General features: G+C 41.5%; 1 protein-coding gene across 2 annotated transcripts in view; it reads left to right on the forward strand.

Moving 5' to 3' along the window:
- The window catches only part of MACROD2 (mono-ADP ribosylhydrolase 2), an 857,698-nt gene that overhangs the window by 20,416 nt on the left and 809,732 nt on the right, over positions 1-27,550 (forward strand). For both annotated transcript variants that reach the window (XM_035322711.1, XM_035322712.1), the window contains exon 3: positions 3,593-3,700. In XM_035322711.1, the coding sequence (XP_035178602.1) occupies positions 3,593-3,700 (108 nt within the window). The remainder of the gene's footprint in view (positions 1-3,592; positions 3,701-27,550) is intronic.

Raw genomic sequence — 27,550 nt, forward strand, 5'->3', positions numbered from 1 at the left:
CTTCCTTTCTAGACGGCCTGTAGTGCCCAGTTGGATGATCTTGAAAACCTTTTAGTGCCTCTTAAATTTTTCTGTGGCTATGCTGAGATTTCTGTAGAGATCAGAAAATTCAGTCGTAGTTTTTTTTTTCTTTTTTTTTTTTTTTTTTTGGGCCTGAAACTCACATCCAGAGTCACAGACAAAATTTTCTGATCTTGGAGCCAGCAGTACCTCCACCTAGAACTGAGATGGACTTTGTAATAGTCTTGATGTAGCTCGTTAGTTTTGTAGGACTGGAATCTGTCTGAATTTTCCTGGCTTTCCAATTGTTCTGCCTTCAAGATATGTTCTGGACAACCAGTGTTGAGACAGGCTTGCAAGTCTGATTTGCCTGGCAGGCAGGTATTCTTCCCTCCAAAGACTTCCCAGGGATGTTTCTGAGGTTATGGGCACACCTGTTGTCTGCTGTGTCTTCTAGTTGGGTATCCTTGAGCATCAATACAAGGTGGGGATAATGCAAATTCCTGTTCTGTATCTTATTATTGATGACTGGTGTTACGTAGCAACCGCTTCAGAGGGTTTATTTCTTGAGGAGGATGTATGTACAGCTGTTTCTTTAATAGAGCAAGAAATACTCCCATTATGCCACAAGTGCAAGGTAAATCTGTCACTGCTAGGATTTTTATTAATGCATTAGTATGTGCACATGCTGTGTGGCCTTTGTGAAATATGCAGTGCTTTGGGCTTGCTGGCTTGTCCTTGCTGGGCCATGAATTACAGTACAATACCTGCAGCATATGAGTTTCTCAGGCATATTTGACAACAGTACATCATTCTTAGTCACAGATCTGATATTACAGCATTACCCTGGAAGGAAACTTTGCAGTAAATGAGTGTAGTTTTTTAATCTGAGGAGATAAAAAACGTGTGGTCAAGGAAGAGACAGGAGATAAGCCAGTATTGAGCAGGAGAAGAAAATATCCCCAATAAGATATCAGTTGGATTTTGTTAGGAAATGCTGTATGCCAATCCCAGAGATCTAACAGCAAAAGAAAAACAGTTCACTTTTACAACTGTTTGTGTTAAATCAGGGTTACTTTCTAATCGGGGCTTATAAGTAAACTTGAGTGTTCTGGACTGTGGGTGAGACTTGGCTCTCCAAAGCTTCCATCAATCTTAAGCACTTTTCTGTAACAACCAGAATGAAATAGCTGAAGCCAAAATCCTCTCTTAAATCAGCTTTTTTTTAGGGGAAGAAATGAGGGTAATTTGACCAAGGTGTACAGGCGGCATGTGCTTTTACTGCCAAGTTGTATTAAAAACAGCAGTGATGGGAGTGGTTCTTGAGGGACACGTAAGGGACTTGCTGAAGAGGATGTAGGAGATCATCTAGGAGCACTATTTTTTGAGTTTTTTTTTTTTTTTTTTTTTGGCTTGTGAGGCAGTGAATTTACTAATTTTTATTTGGGGAAGTACTCTGGAGTGGTTTTACTGAAATGTATTTGGTATTCATGAACAGTGAGAACTGGAGGTGAATTTGTGATGTATGTGGAGGACAGAAGATCAGGAGGCAGCGATGGCGTTGTGTGGCATCCTACAGATGGAGCTGGATGACTTTACTGGTGGATTGCCTAAAGTAAGGGCTATCTCTGCTCTGCCTCTCGCCCAGAGGATAGCAATAACGAGAAATAGCTTCTATATTCTGTGCTACCTGTTCTCTTCGTGGCTCTTCTAGGTGGATTTTGTGTTTTTAGTGTAGGGTATTGGTATAAATACCCTAACATCTAAAATGTACTTGATAATTAAATTTAAATGGTTTGGCCTGGAGAATTCAACGTGTTGGTGATGTTAGCCTGTGGTGCAGAACTTGAATGCAAAGTAGAGGGGAGAGAATTATGGCTTGTGTGTGTTAAACTTGGCAGTACGTTCACTGGGGAGTACCTACTTGGCAGTAGGATGTTCACTGGGGAAAGATGGGTAAAACTGTCCTGCTTGCTAACAAACAGGAAAGCAGATAATAAATCACACTGTAAATCAGTCACAGGTTTGTTTTTACTTTAATGACTAAACAGCTAGCTGCAATGCTTACCTTATGTGGAAAAACTGAGGAACAGCATAATGTTTGTTAGTTTAGGATAACAAAAGATTTTTAATAGGATCCAAAAACTTGGTACCTCTTGTATAGAGATACTTCTTGTTCTAGCTAAGATCTTGAGGCTGATCTGGTCAGCAGCTGAATAATAACTTTAGGAGCCAAACAGAGGAATAACATTCATGAATACGCACACTTCAGTACAAGACAACCTTTATGCTAAAAATAAGTCATAGTGGCAACGTATCTTTTTGCTGGAGGTGAGGTGGACTTCGCACTATGCATGCGATAGCTGATCTAAGCCAGAACTGAGTAAGACTTGTTATTTTGGAGAGGCTGAGATAAATGGTGATTTCTGATACCTGAAGTTTGTGCTGAAGTTAAAGCAATATCTAAAATAAACACAACTTATTTCTATTTGTGGTTGCTTATAGTGCTGATGGATTGGAGCAGATATACTCTAACTTATGGGAATTGATTAAAGTGAAGGTTGATCAGAAATCTTTGGAGCCAGATTTGTTTTTACATTGCTTCCGCTCTTGCTAAGTCTTCCCTTCGGTTTGTTTTACTTAAAGGTAAATATTTGTTTTGAGGATTGAAAGCTATTCCCATCTTTACTGTCACTTCAGAGGCTCAGTTCTGTTTCTGACTAATATATGAGCTTGAGCCTCTTGAGACCTGCAAAGAACTAATTTAAAACAAACAGAGAAACAAAAAATAACCACAATCTTGCATCTCTTCTTACTTCTTCTCTAATGACTTGGGTGTCTTTCAATGCAAAACTGCTAAACATACTGGCTGATAAGCGTGCGTGGAAGTATTGGAGGTAACTGAACAATTTTACAGATAGTACGAGGCTAGGGAAGTGAATCGGTGATGGAAAATTATGAGTTTACCAGCATATGGGACTTACTATGACACTGTTCAGTAAGGAACCCATTTGAAAGCTGATTTATGTGGAGTCTTCAGCCCCCTTCTAGTAAAGCAGTCGATGGTGGCCAAGCTCTGCGTTGAAATTTACTTGTGTTTTTGTTTAGGTTTTTCTTCTCCCTGCTGCCTGCTGTGTCAGGACTAGTTCTCAGTGGTGGGGCTGTGGCAGGCTGCATGCTCAGTGCTGTAAGGCAGATCCTGAATAATTCTGTGTCGAATAAATTCTGGGTTGGATAAATGATTGCTGCAGTGGGAGGATTATCTTAACTAATACTTCTCTTCTGTAATTTTGTACCCTTGCAAGTACCAAGGAGAAGTATTTGATGGAACTAGCTCCTAAAAAATGTGTACGTGCATGCTGTTCTTTAACCAAAAGGTATTTCAGTAGCTTTGTACCTGCAAACGAGCAGGCGGTGTGGCTGCAGGGAGATGCTGCTGGAGTCTGCGGGCTGCTGGTGCCCTCGCGAGGCCAAACCACAGAATGTCACGGTCCTGTGGCTGGAACTGCTGCGGCCTGCCTGCTCAGAACTTGTAAGTAGTCATTTTAGAGCCACTTTTGTAACCTGGTTTGGTTACTTTCTTGTCCCACAGGTGAAAATGCTAAGGAAGATCAGCAGGGGAAGAAAAGCCTGAGCGAGAAAGTCTCCCTGTACAGAGGTGACATCACGTTGCTCGAGGTCGATGCCATCGTCAATGCAGGTAGGTGGTAAAGAGTTTTATGTTGTTACGGCTTGAAAATCCTTTATTGTGAGGATATCTGTGTTGCGAGTGTGAACTCTAGGAAGCTGCATAAAATGGCTGTGCACTGTGGAAACCTGTTGGAAACTGTTTTTCCCCAGTTTATCTATTGCGTCTGTTCATCTTGTGTGCCTTTACTATGAGAAGGATTATTTTGAAACTTGAATATCATGGTCATCAGAAAAAAAAAAATGCATACTTCTCTTGATTTAGCTTGTATAGCTGGGACTTCACAGTTGACACTGGCAGAAAACTGAACTTTGATACTAAGCTACTGAAGTACATTAGTCTGTTTTTCAAATTAAGACGTTTGTAGACTAGATAATGTGAAACTCCTAACAATATGGTGATAGGAGAAGTGGCTTTACTGTTTTCTGTGGTTGAAATACTTGCTTTCTTGTAGGGAGATTGTCTTTTGAATTTTTGTATGACCTGCAGAGCTCTAATGTTCTAAAACCTCTTATAGTTTAGTGACCATGTGTCTGTGTACATGATTGAAGTGAAAAAATGCTTAACAGCATCTTGTGACAAAAAACATGCAATTTATTTCTTCATATATTAGGCTATAGTAACCTAATTTGGCTAGTTGGGACAGATTATGGGAAGGTTTCCCCCCCTGCCCCGTATCCTCCTGCTTGCATTCTTATCTTTGCTCCCTACCCCAGTGCATGGTTTGTGTCTGTAGGCTGGATTTTTTTTCCTAGTACATGGCTGGCCTTGTCTTTAATTATTAGGAGTACTGGTTCTTTTGTAAGAACCAATTTTTGATATTATTTATTGGAAGGAAACTTACTGCATTCTCTGGTGTGGAATAAAGTATGGAGATTTTTTAGCCAATGCAGCCTTGGGGATGTATTTTGCCTACCATGGTAAAAAGCTATGTGGAAATGGCTCGTGCCTTTTGTAAAAAAACATAGTAACGTTTGCTCATGCAGCATGGAAGTTAATACCTAGCTTCTTGGATTGCTTTGCTTTTTCTCTCTCTGCATAACTCCACATGTGGAGACATGCTAGTGGGTTACTGGAGTACATGTAGAATCATTAGTTACTTGTTGGGGTTCAAAAATTTTAAAGTAAAGATGTTACTGGCAAATAAAAATCACTATTAATCTTCCAGTTAACTGATGTGTAAAAGCCTTTCTATATTACTATGCAGCAGCATCCATGTGGTAACGTGATCCTCTCCTCACTCTTGGGAAGACCTCTGAAGTTTTAATCTTAATATTTTTCCTGATTATTTCAAAATGGCATTTCCTTGAGTGCTTTTGCTGACTTCTTTATTGTTCTACAGTAAGTAAATATTAGCATACTTTTCTTGATTTATATTTACGTTGTCTTTATTCATGGATCCCCCTCGCATCACAAGTTGGAATTGGTTGCAGAGTAGCTTTGAAATGGAAATACTTTTCTTGCTTTCGTAATGTCCTGAACCCTATGTTCCCAATTTGGAAATGATTAATTCCTAACTAGAGTGAGGATCTGTTTTCTGGCTTCTGCAGAGTGATAGAGATGGTAGCTGAAAAAGGGAGCTGATGTGTCATTTTGCTAAAATCAGTGTCAATTATGTACCCCCATTAGTGTGTTCATTTTTAAGAATGATTCCTTAAAATTTTCTTGGTAGCAATTGCATTGCAGACAGACAGTAGTTTAAATTTATGTTTGCCTGGGGTGTCCTGTTATGTTAATTTCCTACCCTCCTTTTTTAAAGCCTTCTATTGAGATTTGTATAAAAACTTGGCTTTTAGTCCTATCCTTTTTTTGTGCATTGGTTATTACACTCCCACGCCAAGCTGGGCATACGTGTGTTTGGGGAAGGGAGAGGGGGCCATTTGGTCCCACTGCTCCTTCCCTGTTTAAACCCATTTTTATGTGTTCTGAAGGCGGTTCCTGATGGAAGGCATTTCTGTGGAGCAAATGGGTTGCGGGGGGGGAAGTTCCAGGTACTATTGGAACAAGTTTCAGATGACATCAGAATACTGACACCACAAATGAGCAATAACAACCCCCACCTTCAATCTATCTTAATGTTTTTGAGCTTCCATCTCTAAGGTACAGCACGGATTTAGGGAGCAAGTCTTTCTGCTGGAAATAAAAATTTAGTCCATAATAAGTGGTGCATGGCCTGAGTTGTGGCTCCGAACAAATTGCTTCCTTCTGCCTCTGCTTGCCTACTGCTCCTACATATGGAGTATATGTTGAATTACCTTTTTAATTAATATGGGGGGAGGGAGAATGGTACTTCATAACATTATGTGGTAGCTTTTTAATTTTGAGTAGATACAGGAGTTGTATTTTGAAAGTGGGTGTGATTGTACATGTCCATGTAGTCAGAAACCGTAAATCGCAGTTGATCACTGCTGACCTCAGTTGACTTGCTACCTGTTGAATCTTGCTGGCCAAGTGCTAAGATAAGATGATGCATACTAGTGTGCTTGTGAGTTTGTTTACTACAAGCAAGATCAAGAAGAAACAATTATGTGGGAGTGGGGGGAAGGGATGATTTTTCACTTTTGACTGGAGGGATGACTTGCAGAACACTAGAAGAAATGTTATTTCTTAGCTTTGAAAGCTATTCTTTGTACTATGCTCTTGCAGAAATACAAATAAGAAGAGAAATTTTTGATCTACAAGAAAAAAGGAACACTGTTAATCTATTCTAGTCGATACCTACTGTTAATAAGTCTATATTGTTATCTGTAAATGAGCAACTAGCCAGTTCCTACAGTTACAGCAACTAGGACGCTCCCTTTAGTGAACAGTACTTGAGTACTGCAGTTGTCTCAAATGCTCCTAAATTTGGGGGAAAAACTCTCAAAAGGGAATCCTTATTGAGTAGAGAAAACAAATGGTAAGTGAAGTCTTGGTCTGATCAATTGCAAGAAGAGTTAATGAGGAAAATAAATTTAGTTTTTTTTTTATATCCCTTTTTTACTAACCTCCAAGGCTGAAATATAGTTGCTGAGCCCCATTCTGTTCAAGATGAGGTCCTCCACAGGGAATGCTCTGTGTATCTGCAGGGAGGCTGGAAAGTGCCAGTGTGCTTGGGAAGTGAATTACATTCCCAGTCTTTCACAGATTTCTAGTTTGCATTGTTTGTCTTGCTGTATTTCCCTGTCCTAGTACTTGAAGTATATGGATCTGCAAATTTCTTGTTTCATATTAAGTCTCATTTCTTGTTATTGGAATATGCTTTTCCTCCCTCAAGCTTTTTTCCTTTAAAACCACATTTAAGTGTTTATTGGTAATATTTTTCTTAATTTTCTTAACTGGATTTTCTTCTGGATTCCCCCCCCCCCCCCCGCCGCCCTTGACCTAGAAATATATAATCTGTTTAATTTTGAGACATCCCATTTTTCTCATGTCCAAAATTACGTGTCAAGGTAGAAGGACTATGCATCGAAACAGTGAACTGAATACATTATCAGTGAGTTATGCTCAAACGAATGTGTAAGTATAGACAGTGGCTGAACTATGCCTTTCCACATAAACAGCTTGTTAATGTGCAATCAGTCACTGCAGTTGCCTTGAACTTGGTGCTTAATGAACAGGTGGGGAAAAAGGATGAATTCTAATCTGGAACAGATCTGACACCAGGCAATTTCGCTGATTGCTAATCCATTTCATTTGGCAACTTAATTTATCTCACAAAACGTTCATCTCGTAGCTTCTGAAGTTAGGAATTACTTCAGCAGTGGCCTGTTTAAAAATTGTGAAGGGGTTAGAGTTGGTAGCTGGCCCTGAACTAGCATCACATGTACACTGATTTCCCCACCCAGCTTTAAGCTCCCTGTGGGATTTTGCATGGGGTGTGTGCATCTATCAGCACTGAATTTTCATCTGAGCTAAACACACAAATGGTTACTCGGACTGGGAGCTTCCTATTGAGTCTGTCTAGAAGCATATTTTCTAAGCACATTTCAAAAGTTTTACCTGGAGTGTGCGGGTAGGGGACCTGAAAACTTGTATTGAAATCAGTCATCTGGCATCTGCCTGTGTAACTTGTGCTGCTGTAATTTCCTCTGGGAATAGAACAAGTAATGCTTACAAACTGTTGTTAATTTGGTTTTTATCTTTGGTATGAGCAAGCTGAGGTGTTAAAGGTTTCTCAAGTTAATTTACAGTCGGTGCAATTATACTTATGTATGTAACCCCAGATTCATTTATACGTATATTTCCCTATTTCCCACTTGTTTATCAGAAAAGTCAACATTAATTGTTGGGGGAATTGGTCACTCTCCATCATGGCATCTGTGAGTAAGCTTGCTAGTGCTTTCTGTGGCAAATATGTTAAATATGTCTGGTGACATATTTAAGCATGTCTGGTAGACATGCTTAAACTTTTTGGCTGCTTTGTTTTGTCTCATCTGACTTCAGTGTAGTTCCTCTCTTTGCTGTAATACTCATTTGGATGAAAACTAGAAGTTTGTGTTAAGTGACAGTGATCAAGAGAATGAAACCAAAGAAAAGGACATCAGAGGATGTACTTCAATTCAGATAGATTACTTTAGCTGTTGTCTTGGTCAAACAACTTCTGCTCTAAGGATGTGACAAAGGCTTAAGATGGAGGAGACAAAGTCAGGCAGTGCAGCAAATATGGTCACAGTAAATTTTGAAAGTACCCCAACTTTAATGTTACTCAGATCTGAAGGGAGGAAAAAAAGAGCAGTGATACTATAGACAGATGGCAGGAAGGAACTCTTTTTTCTGTAGTGCATGGGGTGAAGAGGGAAATAAATTGCAATTGGTTTTAAAATGCAGTTTTCTCTTAAAAAAAAAAAAAAAAAAATTGGATAGTGCTTGTGTGTGTTTGTTTTTTTGTTGTTTTTTTTTTTTGGTAGCGATGCTAAGCAAAAAGCTAAGGAAGGCAGTCAATTAAGGAGGATCTTGCCATCAGGTCTCTCTGTGTTGTATCGTGGCAGGAACCAAAGCTCAGCTGAAACTTGATTTTTCAGTAAGGAGATGAGCTATAACAAGAAGAATTTTTTTTGGTATTGGATAGGTCTGTCAGGTGTGGTACCTGTCTGATAACTGTGAAAACCTCCCCACATGTTGTGGTATGTTTAAATCAAAAATCGTTTCTTGTGTGTTTCTTGTGTTCTACAAGGTTGCTTCCAACTATATCACTTAAGTAGCAGAGAGTACTTGTGGGTGCACCCATTGCTCAGACAGTGGCCTGAGCGTAACCCTGCCTGAGTGCATCGTGCCTGCGAGCTGAAGGTGTCAGGCAACGTAAGGAAGATCTAAAGGTTGCTGCCTGTGAGGAAAGCTTTGCCCCTCAGCCTGCCGTATGGCCAGATGCTGCGGACAGACAGGCATTCTTCTGAACAAGCAGTGGGATTCCAGTGTTACTTAAAAAAAAAAAAAAAAAAGGCAGTAGAGAAGAAAACACACTTTCCACTGAAACAAGGTACTTAATTAAAAGTCTCCTTCGACTAACAGACTGTGGACTGAAGCACGGGCTCTGTCAAAGCAAGTTGAGGTTCAAAGCAATGCTATTTGACTTTCCACGTTATTCGTCTCCCCACGCTGCCCTAGAAATTGGGGTGGAATAAGGTGAGGGTACAGAATATCTAGAAACCCTGGCACAAAGTCAGGTGGCTAAGCATCTTCTCTGACTGGGTTCAGAATAGCCTGATAGTTTTCTGATAATCTAATAGGAAATGGGCAAGGTAAGAGACTTTGTAGGAGCCTGATCTAACCTGATGGTCTACGGCACATGTATTTATTTAATTAACAATGTAGTCTCAACAAATGTAGATGCTTTCAAGCCACTATCTGTTTGCTGAGACCAGCCTGATATCCTTGTTTTTTTTGTGCATCCATTGTTGAGCCCACTTATAATCTATTATTTCTAGGTTTCCTGGGACAAGAATTGTCTATATAAATCGTGCTGCTATTTTTGTGCATTTGAAAACAAAACAAAAAAAAACTAATCACACTGCCTAGGTGCTTAATGAACACAAAATACATCGAGTAACTTCTTTGGCCCTTTCTGGAATAGGGAAAGATTGAGCAGCAGAAGACATGACTAGCATCGTTTGTGACTTGTGGGGCTAAGAAGCAACTCATTGAATTCTAGCACAGAAAACTGTTGTCTGTGTGGCTTCATTTCAGCTCATCTCCGTACTTCTCGGGTTGGTACACGGCCACTTACACCTGGCACATTTTGATGGCTAAAACCAGGGACTGTATGTATTGTAGGACAGAGCTGTCAGGGTTATGCTGGAGATTTCTAGCTGTGTTCATTATTTGAAGGTGGTGATATGAAATGCCTGTCATTGTATCATCTTGTCTTGGAGGGTCACTGCTTTATTTATCATCCATGCTTTGAGGGAATGGTGATTATAATCCTTGCTCCTGTTTGTAGAACTTTTCCTGTGTCCCAGCACTGTAATGCGGGTTTTACTAAATGCCAGACCACTGTGATTATTGATCCTTCATGCCGTGGTTTCCCTGAACATTTCCTGTATGTTCCTTCTTCAGAAAGCTAACGACATGAAAGCGAAGCACTGGTAAAGCTGGATTTCTACAAGGCTGTCTCGCGGCTGGGATGTGCAAGGAGTGCCATGAAAGCTTTCTGACGGCAGGTGGCAATAGCTCTACTGTGGTTGTGAAACCACTTCTTGCCTGTACGCCTTAATTTTCCTGGACGTAAAATCAGTAATGACTTAAGCAGAGGAAACAAAATGCATGCATTCTGAGGCTGCTTGTTGGATGGGCTAGCGACGTGGCTCACACTTGGTAAATGGCTGCTCCGTTTTGTTGCATGTGTTTAGTTGGTGTTGGAAAGAACGTGAGACAGCCGTGGTTTGGAAGATCCTGAAGCATCTCTTTTATTTTGCAGAGGAATTTGTTTAGGAAGGACCTTGCTTTCAACCTGTTCAGTCCAGCATCTGATAGTGGAACTGTATTATTGAGGGGTGTGATGGAAGTGTAAGAAACTAGTTGAGCTCTTCTTGCATAATTATGCTTTGTTTCATAATATTTAATCCACTTTTAATCAGGGTTTGTGGGGGATTATCCAAAGGATTTTTTTAAAGCCAATAGTTGTAGCAGTATGTTCTGAGCTAAGATATGCATGCAGCATAGTGTTTTTTTTCCAAGAGTTTGCATTTAAAAAAAAAAACAAAACACCTTCCAGCAACTGAAAACTGGTAGAACAGAGACAAAAAGGCTTCCTTAAAGCCTGCTCTCTGCAATACCTACAAAATCTTGATAGCAGGTGGTCAGCTGGTGGGCTGAGATTATGCATGCTGTGATAATATTGTCCCCTCATACTTCTCTGTCCACATGCATCTGTTTGCTCTTTCTTACCTTTTATATTGTAATTATAAACTCATTGGGATGGACTAGGTTCTGCATTTGTACAGATCTTATACCAGCTGAGATCATGTCGAGCTAAGTAATACAGTATTGTTAGCGTGGGAATTAGTATTTCTATGTAAAACTTAATCCCATTAAATATAAGCACTTAAAAATTGAATAGGGGGAAACATACATTGATCAGAGCAACTGAACTTCAGGTTTATTTTCTCCTGTATCCGGAAAACAGAATAGCTGCTCACTAAAAATTGGAATGAGAACATAGCTTCAATTACTTGTTACATAAATAATTATGGACTCAATAACTCTGTGGGTTAGTCTTGGTTTTGGCCTATGACTGTTAGAAACTGACCGTTCTGACTAAGGGAGACTTCTGCATGATGTTGCAAAGGCAGAAGTTGCTTTATTTCAGAATTCAAGGTATTCTCACTTCAAGATTGATGTTAAGAGTGTAGCTTGGCTTTCACATCCAGACTGCAAACCCCTTTGTGTGACCTGATTGTCACAATCACTGCAGTTAGTACCTGCAGGCAAACATATATCAAAGCATGGTGGAGGTTTGCAAAAGCAGTATTTGCTTGTTAGCTCAAGTATGCTGGTGAGTGTTTGCATCATGTGCAAGTAATAGGTGCTCAGGCACCTGTCCATCTATACGCTGTCATTGAGAGCTGTGAAATATTCTGTGTTGTTAGGTTGTATGCAGGGATTATTTTAATTGCAGTATGTATAGGGCTTTACAGCATCTTCGCTTTCTTCAGAGCAGTGCTGTGGTGAGCCACCACAGCTGCTGTACATCCCCAATTCCTGTAAAGTTTGTGCTTTGAGGTGACAAGAATGTTCAAACATGGTTTTAATATCTCCTGACCAGATTGTCGCTTGCACAACGTGCTTGAATGGCTGAGAGAGGGGGCGTACATAGTGCTCTTCCTCCTTTGGGTACCATCCCCTCGGTGCTGGCCTGGTGGCTGCGGAGGAGCTAGTTGGAGCTTTGCTCCTTCCGCCTTATGTACTGGCTGCTCTCTGAGCTGTCCTGCAGGGCAGGCAGTCTCATAAAGAAGAAATTACTTGGGTCTTGTAGGAACTGCATTGTAATGGCCCTTACTCTGTGGTGGTTTCAGCAGTGATGCCTCAAAGCCCAGGGCTCTTATAGCCTATTGTATTTGAGAAGTTGAAGTTTGTGAAAAATATGGGTTCAGAAAACTTCCTAGGATTAACTGCTTTTTCTCTCTTCTGTCACTTCTGTGCCTTCGCTGCAGTAATTTTAATCTGGTGTACAATATGAATTGCTTAAATATGCCTCCATGATTTCTTTTATGCTTTATAGTTGGACCCAATATAGTAATAAATGGAAACAGTAGATATCTGGTGTATCTAGTTGTAGGCTGTCTCAAAAAGATGGTTGTCAGCTGCACTGGATTTGTATTTAGAATCTTTTGCATTCCAAATCTGCTTTTAAAAGCATGAGAAGTGCGTTTAAATTTGAAGTGTGAACCATATTGCTTTTTCAAGAGAGCTATACTCTTGTGTCATGTGAAATAGCTTTTATTTAAGAAAGATATGCTATTGCTTTCAACTGTATCAAATCAGGTTATAGAGGAACATAAGTCTTCTCAATGACTTAACATGTAAGGTAATAATAACTGGCAACCTATTTCCTTTATGTCCTTTATGTTTCTAAAAATTTGTGGGTTATAGCCTGTTTTAGAGAAACTGGTTGGTTTTTCATCTTGGTTTGTAGTGATTATCTTAAGCAGTAAGGTCCAAGTCATGACTTGACTAATTCTGAACTTCTGCAAAACCAATGATACTGTTCTTTCTAAACCTAAAATTGTTTTATAGGGAATTCCTAAATAGTCTGTCAATGAAAAGCAGTGGATTTTACCCACAGAGCTCTCTAAACCATGTTAAAAATGGAGTGGTAGGAGAAATCTAGAGCTTATGCACATCTTTTTTCTGAAGTTCTGCAAAAATTTTCTGTTTCAGGTGGGTATTAACTTCAAAATAAAGCAGCTGAATCTGCACTGGCGTTGGGTTGGACTGGGACAGATCAAGCAGCTGTTAATTTTGCTTTCGCTCCTTGGATAGATGCAGCTCGAAGGCTGGAGGCCCGGTGGCTTTGGCCTTGTATCACCAGCAGAGCATTGCCCATCAGTACCTCTGCTGTAAGGCTGTTGGGCCATAACTCCTAACTTCACCTTGCACCTCCTTTCTGGTGAAACTCAAACTGTTCCCATGGCCCAGACTTGGTGTTCTGGTAGGGCTTAGAGCCCAAAGCTTTAGGTCAGTAATTCGCTGCTTCAGAGGCTGAAAGCCCATGGTCAGACTAGTCCCAGCACTGGCAATAGCTTCAATTAAAATAAAAACTGTTCCCTAAATTCAAAGTGAATTCATTGACAGCACAGGGGGTGTGTTTAGATGTAAGCATTTGTCTCTATGTTGCTGTCAAAAACACAGCGTAAGTTTTAAGGTTCCTACTTCCTTATAAGTGCTCATGGGTTTTAGTTGGATCTGTCTCTTTGTTCTTTCTTCATGCTGACATCCCCTGGCTCAAAACAGGTTTTCAGCCAGGCAGTGTAGCTTAGCAGTATTGCTGCCACCTTCCTCTCCCCTCCTGTCCCCTGACACTAGCACCCAGTGGAGCAGCTTGTGCTAATTGCACTCGTACCCTGCTTGGGTGAAAGATAGGCCTTCTCTGTGTTACCTCTTTTCTCCCTCTTAGAAAGACCACCGTGATCTGTTATCAGATGTAGCCTCGTAATTAAAAATGAGCAAATCACAACCTTCAGCCCAGGTTTCAGCAGCACTGGGCACCAGCAGTCAAACTGTAGTCATGTATTTAAAAGATTTTTTTAATTATTATTATTATTCAGACCAGTGCTAATCATTCAGGAAAGCTGAGTTTTGTTCTTCTTGTTGGCCTCTTTAGAAATCAAAGGCCGATCTGCTTTGCCTGGGGGTGAGTGAAATGGATGTCTCCTCTGTCTTTGCTATAGACACGGTGCCTTGGGGAACTCCCCTGAGCACTGCTGGAGTCACTTCATATTTCATAATCTCCTGCTGACAATTAAGTCAATTTGCTATTGCGGGCATGATGGAGCTAAGCTAGGACATGTGCCTCTTCTGGCCAGGACACAGAGTGAAAAGTTAACTCTTCTGCTTTGATTGAATCAAAAACTGAAGCATATCATTCCCTGTCCCTGGCTTGAAGCATTTATTAGGACTCTTAAAGTTCTTTTCTTTTTTTGGTTTAAGTGGGGGAGGAATCGAGGCAGGTATGGTATGAGTTTGGTGCGGTGGATGGTAAAAACCCTTTGGCAGGAAAGGATCCAGGGAGCCATGAGCTCGAACTAAGGCCTTGAGACCCTGAAGTTGATGGCTCAGGGGGCCGAGACCAAAGGGAAAAGGGGACAGGCACCTTGGATCTGTGCAGACCAAGTCTCTCTCTCTTGCCCAGCATGGTCTCTGACTGGATCAAGGTTTTATTTTTGAAATTCCCCAGCCAAACACAAGTTTCCTACTGCTGGAAATGCTGCTTTGAATGTATGATTTTTGTTCAAGTTATTGTGCATAGTTTTTCTGAATATATAACTTGGTTAATATGTTTCTGTTCTAGCTTGGGACTAATTTCTCTTCAGTCCTTGCCTGAATAGTGTTATCAGCTTGGTGTTTCTCTGATGAAATAGAGGATGATTTAACTGTAAAAAGCACAATTTCTGGCTGGTTGGGGAGAAATCAACTTAGGAATTGGCTTTTTTTTTTTTTTTTTTTTTTTTTTGCTTGGGGTTATTGCATTTTACAGACGTGGGGTCTTTTACTCGGCATTTGTGTACTTCTTTTAGCGTAGGATTTCATTCTCGTGTCTGCACCACAGCATCTAAAGTATATTTTCACTCATTCTTTTTTGTTTATTTTTTATTTAACTGCAGTTTAGGTGTTTTTCCAAGAACAGCAAAGTAAATATCCTGCACCGTCAGCAGGTTATTTGGTGTTGTACAAATGCCAAAGATAAATCAGGCATAATTAGTAAGACTGGAGAGTTTTGAGTTACGATCATGAATTCTGTTCACTTGCAATGTACTTCTTGAGTGCATATAATGAATCTATGAATTAGATTAGAAAGAAAATACGCATATAAAACAGAAATAAGGCTCACTTTCTCCTTTGGAAACCTTGCTGTGAGAAGCTGATACGTTAATGGCTGTAGGATTTCAATCTGTAAATATCTAAAGTATTTTATCTGAGGAGTCAGAAGTCCAAATCTGGTACATCTGAAGCAGTTTCCTTCCCCTTTGTCCAAAATGTTTGCTTCTCAGGGTGCATGACTAAATCTTTGGTACTAATGCATTAATCTTCTGAAGTTTAATATCTGCACTGTATATAATATACCTGCAACGCATCAGATAGCTTACTAGCATTATGAAAACACAGGTTTTAAATAAGGTAGCTGTATTGATTGAATGGATTTGAGTTTAAGCCTTAAGCCTGGAAAAAGCTACACGAGTTCTTAAATTTTAAATTTTAGTGTAGGTATATTCACTTTGGCTTTGGTAGAATTGTTCATATAGAATTTAAGGACATATACAAATCCTGGGGGTGAGAAAAGGCTCTTTCTCATGGGAGTCTTCTCCCTGTATTTAATAAAAAGGCACTACTTTTTGTTCTTTTTAAGAGCTGCTCTCTAATCACTATAGTTCATTATTTCAGCTTCAAAGTGTAGTCTGTACAGAGAGGCAATGAGGTGTATCCACATCGAGAAATTAAGCAATAATCATGTAGTTTGGTGTTTCAACAGGCTTTGTTCATTAGTAAGTACAATGATCCATTGTAAGTACTTGCTGTAGTCATGATGTTCTTAACAATCTGAAACTTAGACTCTCCAGAATATATATTCCTGACTGAAGCAGTACTGCCAGGAGTACCAAATGTACTTCCATGTGTCTTACTGTAATGGCAACTGTTCTGCGGAGTCATTATGGGAAGAATATCAAAAACTGTGTGGTGTTCGCCTGCATGTGTTCATGGCTTTGGATTTCCCAATAACTCATGCCTCTGCTAAGAGCGAGAAGAACATCTATAAACATGGTAGAATAATTGGAAAAGCTCCTTTAAATAAAACACAGTTGGAAAAATGGAAGCAAGAGAAGGAGAAATAAGGACACAGAACACGGAGGAAGATGAGGAAAGAGGGAAACAGTGGGATAAGGAGGCTGGGACTTAAATGCAGGTGGGCTTAGGTGGAAGAAAGTGCTAGTGGTTTGGGTCTGAATTAACCCAAACTCTTCTTGCAACTCCAGTGACTCAAATCTTAGTGATTAAGATAATGCCTACAGATCATCAGGTTCTTTCAGTAAGGGCTCTAAGAAATGGATGCTTTGAATTCATAAGAACACGTGGATGTGCCAAGGATGTAAGTGGGAGGAATAGGAAGTGGTGGTTTGACCAGGGTGTTGTGGATTGGGGCTGTAATCATTCAGCAATTTGGGAACTTCTGGGCAATAAAGGCAATTAACACCTCTCTTTGAATAAGAGGGACCAGTCTGTATGTGTGAACTGCTCCTTCGGAAACTGCCAACCCAAGATTGTTCTGGACAAACATGAAAACTGAAGTCAGCCACTCAGGGAACTCTTTCAGCCTTCCAGCCGTAGTAAAGCAGTGCAGCTTGAAACTGTGTATAAATACATTTTTGTTCACGGCATGTGCAAGGCAACTGTAAAATGCTCACATGTAGCACAGGAGGGGGGGAGCAGCATGTGGTCCTTGGCTATTTTTGGTATTGTGAACTAGTGATTAAGCAGTAACTTATTCTCCCTTTGTGCAACTGAACTACCTGCAAGTCAAAAAAACCACCAACAAACCAAGCCCCCAATGTTTGGCTGTGTGGTATAGTCCAGGATACACTCACAGCCCAGGAATGAGAGAAAATGCCCCCGTGTGCCAAGGTCTGAGCGTGGTGTCTTTGTACAAGGGTTTCTGGTGCAGCACTGCTCAAGCCCTGGTGCAGTGAGCGTGGCCGGGGTTCTGCAGGCAGGCACGGAGCAGCCGTCTGCTGCACGCCAATGTTTAGCCAGGGAAACAGAGCACAAAGCAGTAACTCATAATTGATTAACTATTGGTGTTTATATCTGATCCCAAGAAACGGCTCAGTGTATAAAAATCACCGCCTTTGTATTATATTGGGAGCAAAAGGTTGGTGATCCCAGGCCGACATTTGGCTGCCCTTTTGCCTCCTAACAAGCACCAGACGTTTATAAATGGGCGAAGAGTTCAAACCTCTGCTCTCGAGTCCCTTTGAGCACAGCCCTGAATTTATCACGGAGATTTTTGGGTCGCTAGAGTGTGCTGCGAGCCCGGCTCTGTGCGGCACGGGCTCTCTCCCCGCTGCTGCTGGGCGACCCTGCATTTTTCATCCCGTTGCTTCGCTGTCGCCTGGGCAACTAGAGCGAGTTCCCCTGATATTTTCTTTGTGCTGCGCCCCGCTGCCCTGCTCCTGCAAGGAGTATTGACCCGGTGGCTTGTCAGCCCGCTACCTGGGTGCCCCAGGAGAGACAGCATCGTGTCACGGAGCTTTGTGGCGGGGCTGCCTTTCTTTGGCCAAGCAAGGAGCCGACATGGGGTTGCCATGCGATGAGTTGGCATCACAAGCGTTTTGTGAAGCCTCTCCGCAGTAACATGGGGCTGGGCTTCCCAGCTTTGTGCTGATGGGTGTGTGGAGGAAGATGTGGGCCTGTGTATGGCAGAGAGGTGGGGAGTTCATTGCTTGCAGATGTTTTAATTTGCTTGATCCAAAAGCTTTAGTTCTGCTTCTCAAAATAAATGGGGTTTGTTTTCTGTGTTCCTGCACGTTGCTCCTCGGTAGAGATGCACAAATTGCAAGTAGTAATCTTTTTGGATATTTAATGCCTTTCTGCTTGGTCAGGAAAACCTCTTACGGTTAAATTCTTTTAATATTTTTGGAAAAGGCTGAGGCGGTTTGAATGTCTAGCTTGAGGGGAAATCCAAAACTGTAAAAAAATGTAATTAAAAGATTTTTTTTTTACTTCTACTGTCCTGTCTTATTTTAATTAAGTTCATCCTCTGAGAATTGCAGTCTGAACTATAGTGGGAAATCCATAATGTCTTCTCATGGATGAAGTTTGCAGCTGACAATTCTCCTCGGCGAGTGTGCTGTGACTTTCTGCCGTAAGAGTAAAGGCTCAGCTGCTCAGGGAGTGGTTTCCTTAGGGACAGGCTTAAAGCTGTGGGGTTTCATACAGGGAAGAAGGACCATTACGGATCCAAGCACCTTCTGTCTTAAGTGCAAGATTGACCTGTAAGCAAATACATATTTTCAAAGTAATAACTTCCGACACCAAAATCCAGCTGAAAAAAAGCAATCTATGTATTTCTGTACCTGTGCGTTGTGCAAAGAATGAAATGGGTAACGAGGCTGGGTGTGTTGCTTAATGCTCTGCTGGAAGGCACCCCAAAGAAGTGTGAAGTCACCCTGACCCCTGTGCACACAGCGGATTACCAGCGGTTTCTGCGGATCAGGCCATGGAAAGGGCATCCTCTTGGTTGTTACTTGCAGCTGCATGCTCTGCTGCATGCTCTGCTCTTAATCCCACAGCTCATTCTCCAAAGTGGGCAGGTGATCTTGTGCAATTTAACAAAAAACTATGGGGAATAGGGGCTTAGATTAGTACAGCTAGGAGGAAAAAAAATACCTTGAAGTATCTCCTTTCCTGCCCCCCCCTCCCCCCCAATACGTTTGACCTTAGGCAACAGCAGGTTGCCCAGCTCCTTTCTGTCTCCGTTGAGCACGTGGGTAAAGTGGCCACGTCAGGCAGGCAGAATCCCTAAATGGGGTTCGTGTTTTACAGCAACACGATAAGGCTGTTTAATCTGGAAGTAGTTATGGCTGCTAATATGTCTGGAATTTCTGCCAGATGGTCACTTCCTTGTCTGTAACGGTGTAAGCTACAAGTAGGGGGGAAGAAAAAACAAAGAAGAAAACACCCATGCGAGCAAGTCCAGCAGCTTTGCTTTGTTCGTGTAATGTGTGGAGCTGTTTTATCCCATGTCTGTAACTGGATGCGATGATCCTAGGTTTGGCATCCAAAGCTTTGCAAAGTAAAAATTCTCTTTTCAGGTCAGAAAGAGGATAAATGCTTCTTATTAATTTTTGCTTCACTAACGTGAGTTTTTTTAAAGTTGTAAATTTCCTTGGAAAGCTAGCAAATGGAACATGCCTATGAAGAGATTAAAGTAATTATACTGCAATGCCCCACTAGCAACAGAGAGCAGTCTGGGATAAAATTATTTGGATAGATGCCAAAGCCAAATTTTGTTCCGTTTTAAGCTAAAACTAATTAAAGTTGTCAGGTCTTACAGTGGTCAAAGGTTGCTTCTCTGCTACTTGAAGTAAATGAGTCTTGTTTTTCCCAATCAGTAATGCTACCAGCTACATGTTTTCAGCTGTCTTCATACTCAAAAGAAGCCCAAGAACCTTCTGAAACAAGTATGTGCATTTACCTCTGTGTATGTCTACTTTAGCGTGTCAATTAGCAAAGCATGGGCATCGTATAGAGCTAACTGACTCACCTTCGAACGCTGCCCTGCCTCTGCCCATTAGTCTTTTTGTCTATGCCTGCCTTCCCTTTGTTACTCTACTTTGTTTGCAGAGAGGAATTCTTATGAAGAAACTTTACCAGGAGGCTATTTCAAGACTCGGTTTCAGAAAAGCTGATTCGGGTGATTCTTGCGTTTAAATCTATTTCACAAGGTTGAGATCAAGTACAGTTTTCTAGAAAGTGAAGTCTGGTAGAATATTAAGTCTCTAAAACAATTTTTAAAATGTCATATGCCAAAAAATGGTTAATCTCTGAAAGTCTGTGGAATGAGCTATCAGTGGTGAAGACAGCTGTGAGTTTGCTACCTTTAAGCAGCGTAACCACCCCAGAATTCTGGATTTCTTTTTTCTTCTTCTTCTTCCAAACCACACTAAGTATCTTCCTCCCTCATATAAATGTTGGAATGTAATCATTCAAAGCATGCTTACAGCATTTCAAGAATGGAGAGCCTATACTTACTGTCAGGAGCAGGGTTTTTAGTAGAAACTGCATCGGGAATTAAGTTGCTTAAAAAGTTGAGGTGGTTAAAAAAGAATGGAGCTGGGAATTTCTTAGCTGTTACGTGTGTTGATGCAGAGGGTGGGTGTAGTGGGTGTACATACTTAGGGTTTAATACTGGAATGTTAACAACTGAATTCTTGGAGTCTTGCATTTTGTAACTTGAGAGCGGGAGGTTTGAAAATGTCTTTTCCCATGTCCAAATATCTGCATTTACCTTCCTGCTTCTGGCTTGCTGCGTGATGGAACACAGCATGAAGTTTTGGAAGCTGCTTCGCTTGCGTGTATGTGTGCACACGCTCATACACAGAGGCATTTAAAAACATAGCTGAACAGTCATTCTTCAAAGCTTTTTTTATCGATTGGATGCAAAATTTAGGTACTAGTTGTTTGTGTTTGTTTTTTTTTTGTCGTGGTAGGGCTTAGGAATGGATCTGGGCAAAAATGTGTGTAAATGATTTTTTTTTTTTTGCTTGAGGAACCATCCAAAAATAAATTAGTTTGTATTGCTTATCAATCTGTTTCTCTTCCCCTAAAAAAAAAAAAAAAAAAAAAATCATGTTGGATTATTTTTTTAACCTCATTTAAAGTTTTATTATTAAGTATAGCTGAATCTGCATTTGGTTATGGGGAGGAGAAAGAGCTGAGAAGATGTGGAGTAAAGAGGCTAACATCAAGCAGAGCTCCTTGCTGAAATGCTGGATGCATTTCACTTTCAAATACCACTTTTCAGTAAGCTTGTACATCTAAAGTTTCACCTAGCTCTATTGTAGACTTACCATAAAATTTAGATGTCAGGCCTGACTGGCTAAATTCCAACTCAGATAATTAATAACTTGCCTTTGCAAATTCATTTGTTTTTTTTTTTTTTACTCCTAGTTTTTTTTTTTGCCCTGCGCAACTTTGAAGTATGCTGCATGTATATTTTACTATGTGATACCTGCTTTGCATGAATATCCTGAAGAGCATTCAGGAGATGCTCCTGAGAGTGTGAGTTGGGGTTGGATGTCAGTCAACTTTCTCTGCCTTTGAATGTCTCAATCCTGATATTTCATTGAAGGTATTGAGTTAAATCGGCTGTGCTTATTCATCTTAGGAAGTAAAACAGCTTGGGTGGATATTGCAGGTTGCAGAGAGGTGCTTTTATGGCTATTAACTTGTGTTGCCAAGGTATTTTTCATATATTGCAAATGCTAAACATAAGAGATCAAACCAGTTGTGTAAGACTTGCTTTGGCTTTGCAGCGTCTATGTATAATTTCAGTAATAATGCTTGAGCATAATTGTGAAGCAATAACATGGCTTTCCTGTGAATTTTAGTGGTTGGAGAGCTAGCACATCTGTAACTATTTGCTGTAAGCTTTCAGCAGTGACTGTGCAGAAGACACTTATTTGACAGGACTGCAATGGCAATCATCTAAAGCAAGCTTAACAAAGCCTGTGGGACTTGGATAACTTAGTTACAGCAGGTGCTCGCTAAACCAGGGTTTAGCAATTTGTTGCCTCAAACCATGCAGAAGGCAACCAGTCTGACCAGAACGTCAGTTTATAATATGTTCTCGGAGATTGCTCCAGAATGGCCAATGTGCAACGTTAAAAAGGAATTAAACCATCTTTTGAAAGGGAAAAATTATACTTGAGAGGAGCGAGGAAGCACAATTGCTAAACTTCATCCTTCAGTAAAAGAATCTTAAAGGTATTTAACAACAAGTAAAAAAAAATAAAAAGGCAACACGTAACATCCAGTCTAATTTGGCTTATGACAAATTTGTTTTTATGTGTTGCCCAGCAGAGAGACTCGCCTGCTGCTCAGTTGTGGCACCTCCTTCGTGTTTGCTCAGAGCTTCCCTCGCCTTTGCAGAAGAACGGCACAGTTTGACCGTCACGTGCTGCCCCACGTTGATGGGGTACTTGTCCTCCACCTCCAACATCGATCAGCAGCCTTTAAATGCGAAGTCCTAATTTTTTTTAGAGCTGTTTGCTATGATTGCTGCAGCGTTCCCAGACCACCTTCGTACCAAACCGCTCTGTTTTGGCAGTCTCGCTCCCTGTGGAGTGGGAGGGGAGCTGCCTGCCTTCATGCCTCTGAAGAACAGAGCTAACCTGGACGTTAGACTTCTCAACCTCTAAATCTTCTCGCTGCAAAAGCGATTAGACAGATTCACAGTCACCGGGCCATAAACGGGCAGTAAAAGGACTGGACGTAGATACACTCTAACGTCCTTAATGGAGCAGCTGGGGATGCGGGGGGATACAGGGAAGGGACTGCAGGCGCTTGCTGGGCTGACACCTTGTCCCTGAGCATCGTCCCCTGTCACTCCCATCAGGGAGCAAAATCCTGGGCTAGACAGACCTTTAGCCTTACCCGGTACGGCATTTCTTCCTCTTAATAGTAACTCGGAGTAGTTATCTCTCGCTTTTAAAAACGGAACTGCTCATGCTTCTCAGGACAGGTTGATTTCCCCTCTCTGCATCTGTCATCAGGCACGAGTTTAAATTTGCATAAAGCATTAAAACATGGAGGAGATGCTGCTGCAGTATTTCTAATGGCACTGATGTCTAGATCCATCTTCTTGTAGGAATAAATGTCACAAGCTAATCCCACCTTCTCTACATGTTTTTTCCTTTCCTGTTCACGAGTTGCCTTGTGATGACTGACAGTTCAATTATTTCAGCAAGTTGTAGTTATCAGGGATGTCATGGTATGGTGTGTATACTATATACAAGGACTCCAGGAGTTGAGCCAAACAGAGCAGTGACCTGAGGCTGGTGCTGTATTCCTAGAAACGGGAATATCCAAGCTGATAAGTGACCTCACTGTGCTGTCTGTTGGAGGTTTGCTGGGAAGCATAAATAAGAAATAACCACTAAAATGGAGACAGCGTGGATGTGGAGGTAACACAGCATTTTAATCAAGTACCAGGTACGCAGGAAAAGTATTGTGCGGTCTCTGTGTACGCAGCACAGGTAAGACTAGAGCATTTTCTCGTGAAGCTCACAGCGGATTGCCAGATTTCTTGCAAATTCAGATTAAAAAATACGTGCCATGACCAACTGCGCTTCCCGTTCCGAGTTGCTAGCAGTATCTAGAAACCTTAGGTTAATCGCTAAAACCCACAAGCCCCTGAACAAGCAAACAAATCAAAGAAGTCATGGATTAGCTTGTTTCGCTGTCCTGGATGACTTGTTTTTCAGTGTGCTTCTGGGGATTGGTTTCTGCTGTCCACCAGTTATTTAATCCTGTTTTTAAAGCGGAAATTTGGTGGAAAATCTACGAAATCTTCCCTTCCAAAACAGAAGGGCTTTATTGTTTATCACACAACAATTAAAATGAGTATGAATATCTATTTACGAAGGCACTAAACCTTGTAATAGCTTTCCTGTTGGTTTGGGGGTTTGCTGAGTTTTTTTGACGATTGCCAGTGCCAGGTAGGAAACAATAGACTTCTGAAGCAGAAACTGCATGCTGGATTTTTGCAATGTGTTTTTGTTTTGTTTTGTTGGAATTTGAGGATTAGGTAATGAGGGTAAAGGAGGCAGGCCTTCAAAGGATGCCAGAACAGTAACGGCGGTGTTTTAATTACGTGTCTCGTTTAATGAGTGAGATCCTCAAACTTTTGGTGCTTCTGTGGCAGAAGTTTTTTGGGTGAAATGGTACGCGTGTACACGATGCTTGCTTTGTCGTTGGGTGCCTCCTTGGAAGTACTGAGCATTTCACCTGTGAGAAGTGGGGGGTTTTGTGGTGGCTTTTAAATGTTTTATTTCCTACTGGTGAACAGTAAATGTGCTTTTCATGTTTTATGTCACGACTGGAACAAACAATGGGCAGCTTGTGGATAGAAGACTCTCGAAGCTTCGCGGGTTCAGCTGGTAAGGTCAAGCTCATGGCTGAGAAGCGACTGACGGCAGCCACCCGTCCCATCCCCGTTCAACCACTGCCTGCAGAGGCACGGACACTGGAGCCAAAAGCCAAGGCAGGAGCACAACTCGCACTTTCCACGTCAGCCTGAAGTGAGGCAGATGCTGCCAGCCTCAGACCTGCTTTTTCTTTCATCTGTGGCCTGCAGCTGAAGGACAAAGGGGAGATTTTCAAAAGCTGTAATGAGAAACAAGGGCTGAGATCCCGTTGACTTGTAATGAAAGCTGGGGGTAGACGCCCTTGTTGCGCATCACAAATTTCCCAGCTTTGTCCCCAATTGTCCCGAGGTGCTGAGGGTGGCCACGTCGCCGTGGTGCCTCCTGCACCCCTTCGGCACCAGAAGCCATCTCGAGTGTCTGTTGGCGACCTCTCCCTGCAGTGAAGCTGCTTTACAGGAGCAAGCAGCAAGAACTTGCTGCTCCGGTGTGTTGTGCAGGGTATACCACGGGGTATCGTGAAAGGCAGTTAAGGTTTATCTGAAGCTGTGTTGCTGCTCCAGCGCACGGGAGAAGTTACATCTGGGGACAGGCAAAAGATGTTGCGCAGATCCCCTCCGAGCAGCCTTGGGAATGCCTTTGAAATACATCTTCCCGTGCCCCTGCTTACAGGAAGGGTCGTTTAATAGCTTCAAAATACTTCTGTTCCGTCAATGGCTGATACGGTTCCGGGAGCTAACGGGATTTCTGCCTTCACCTCACTCCTTCCTCTCACAATACGTGGGGATACTGCGGCATTTGGCATGCTTTTTACAATATTTCCAGTCACAACCATTGGAAAAAAAAAAACAACGCTGCTAGCACGCAGAAGGAGCCTTCCTTTCCTTAACTATCTGGATTTTCCTCTCCAGGGTGGCTTTTCCCTGCAGGTGGAGGCAGCCCCTGGGAGCATGGTGGGTCAGCGCATGCTTGCCAAGCCGCCTTGCGGTGCCCAGGCCGCATTTCCACCTTCTGGCGCTCGTGGAGCGGGGTCGCAGCCTCCCTCTGGGAAGGGGAGGGACTGGTGGCGTTGCTTTGGAGAGTTTGTGGACAACAAAAAGGATGGTTGCATTGATAGTTTAAATGCCACTGGGTACTTCATGGAAGCAAACCTGATTTTAAAAAATCTTGGTGCTGTCTGATTAGCAGGTGCCTCTCCTCTCTGCTGGGAGTGCATCATGGCTTAGATGTCAATAAAAGACTTGAAATTACTTGTAGTTACTTCTGCTAAAAATTTTGGATTCGTTTTTTCGTGTAAGGAGACCTTTGCATTTGGTATGCTTATTTTAAGTTCACCATTTGGTTTTAAAACTGCAGGGATCCAAGAATCCCAAATTCAGTCTGGGAAGTCTGGTCCCCTGCAGTTGCTGTGGGATTGGTGGGGGAGAGTATCTAAGTTTGCTTTAGGGAATGAATTTAGGGTGAGCACCTCCGTGTCCTTTATTTCCTCTATTACTTTAGAGGTTAAGACAGATGCAGCTGGCTAAGAAGCAACCCTCAACTTTTTTTTTTTTTTTTTTTTGAAAAAGGTCTTTGGATGCATTATGGATGAAGCTAGAGACAAAGTGCTTTTAAAAAAAGTTTATCTTGCACAGTCATGCTATATATGAATGTGCAATCTATACTTCTTATAATGACTCAGCTGTTGTCCGCCTTCTTGCTTGTGGCTTCCCTCCCTAATTCAATAATCATTGTCTTTATTATGCATATAGGAAATGATGAACGATCACTTTATAAACTGCACAAACACAGTGTTGCAAAGTATTGGGAATGGTGCAGGCTCGCCGTTTGTCTTCAGTTAGGTTGCACAAATGCCTGCATCTTGCCTGAACTGCTGTTTGCCAAAGCTGCCCTTCCATAAGGGCTGTCTGTGGAACAGGATGGCCTTGCAAGTGCATCCGCTTGCCTCGGTGTGCTAAATTTGCTATTATATTGCATATGGATGTTACCTTATCATAACACATCAGACATTTCAGTATTGCCAGAAATGAAAGCAGTTTCTGTAGCACCACAAAGTAATCCATGTTGGTGGTGGTTCTTCCTAAAAGTTGGAATTTACTTTTTTCAATCTGAACAATTACTGCTGGAGAGCTAAGATGAGGTCTCTGGTTTTGGCTATTAATATTACACCCTTCAGCTGTTCTGTCTATATCTTTATAATTATGTAACTTTACTTTGGGTTTAATCTTTTCATTATATAAACTTTTGTCAGTTTAAGAGCAGATTATGAAAGCACAAGTCAGGAGAAGCTAGTCTTGGGTGCTTCTGGAAAAAAAAATGAACATAAGGGCAGAAGTATGGTAGTATCTTTACTGCTGATTTAAAAAAAAAAAAAAAAAAAAGGAAGGGAAGGGAAGGGAGGAGACAGAGAATGTTTTTAACCATCTGAGCAATGTTTTCCTGGCTATAGCCAGTACTGCCTTCGTACTTAGGCTGTACAGTTACCTGATGCATTATCTTCCCTCTCTGTGGCTTATGTAACATTTGCCCAAAATCTAAGTTGTTTTCTGAGTGTTTTGATAACTGAGAATGTGACAGAAGGTTATTAAAAAGTAGAGATCTTGAAAGTCTCCAGAATAATTAAAATGCATAAAACAGCTAAGTAGCAGATGGCAAGCAAGCATTTGAATTAAACCAATAACTCTTTAAATACATAACCTTAACAGCGAACGTACTGACATGGCAGACTGTACCAGAATTCCTGTCACCATTGTTTTAATGATTGCAAGAGCTGAAATAATGTTAGACGCTATACTAAAAATAATAAAAACCATTAGCTTGGTGGGTTTTAGGTTTGATCTCTTCCTCACTCCTTCCATTCACGTGGACTATGTTTTTCCTGCTGGGGTTGCACACAGTTGCATGGGTTGAAATGTATTATTTCTCCTGGGTTTGGACTTGGCACAATAGTATTATCAGCTCAACAATGTCTTTCATACCTGAGTTTTTACCAAGATTGGTCAAACCAAGGATCTGCTTCCTGCAGCAGTGGAAGAGCTGCTTGCTGTGACAGCACCCACAGTATTGTCGCTGTTCCCTGCTTCCCCAGCCACAAACACAGGAGCAGAATTGTGCTGTACACAAGCCAGAGAAACTGGTGCTCTTGCTAATTCTTCAATTTAAACTATAGAATAAATGTTTAAATGGTATTAGAGACTTTAAGAGCATTTTATTGTTGTGGTAGCAAGGACACGTGAGCTAATACACAGCAAATGGGATTTTTTTTTTTTTTTTTAATAGAAATGTTTTGGTGGAGTATTGTTAATCTACTCTTTACTTGCCTCCGTAGCATGCTTACTTATTTTATAAGAAAATGCATCTGTTCAGCCTCCCCAGCCACCCCAGCTCCCCATGATTTCTGGCCTCGCAGGCTCCTTTGGGTGTCCCCATCGGGCTGTGCTGTGTTGCTGATCAGTGCTGTACCGCTCTTAAGGACATATCCGTATATGTAGCTTCATTTGTGTGCACGTGTGCGTTAAGCTTCTCA

This window comes from Oxyura jamaicensis, chromosome 3, assembly GCF_011077185.1.
Source record: "Oxyura jamaicensis isolate SHBP4307 breed ruddy duck chromosome 3, BPBGC_Ojam_1.0, whole genome shotgun sequence".
In the NCBI taxonomy this organism is placed as follows: domain Eukaryota; kingdom Metazoa; phylum Chordata; class Aves; order Anseriformes; family Anatidae; genus Oxyura; species Oxyura jamaicensis.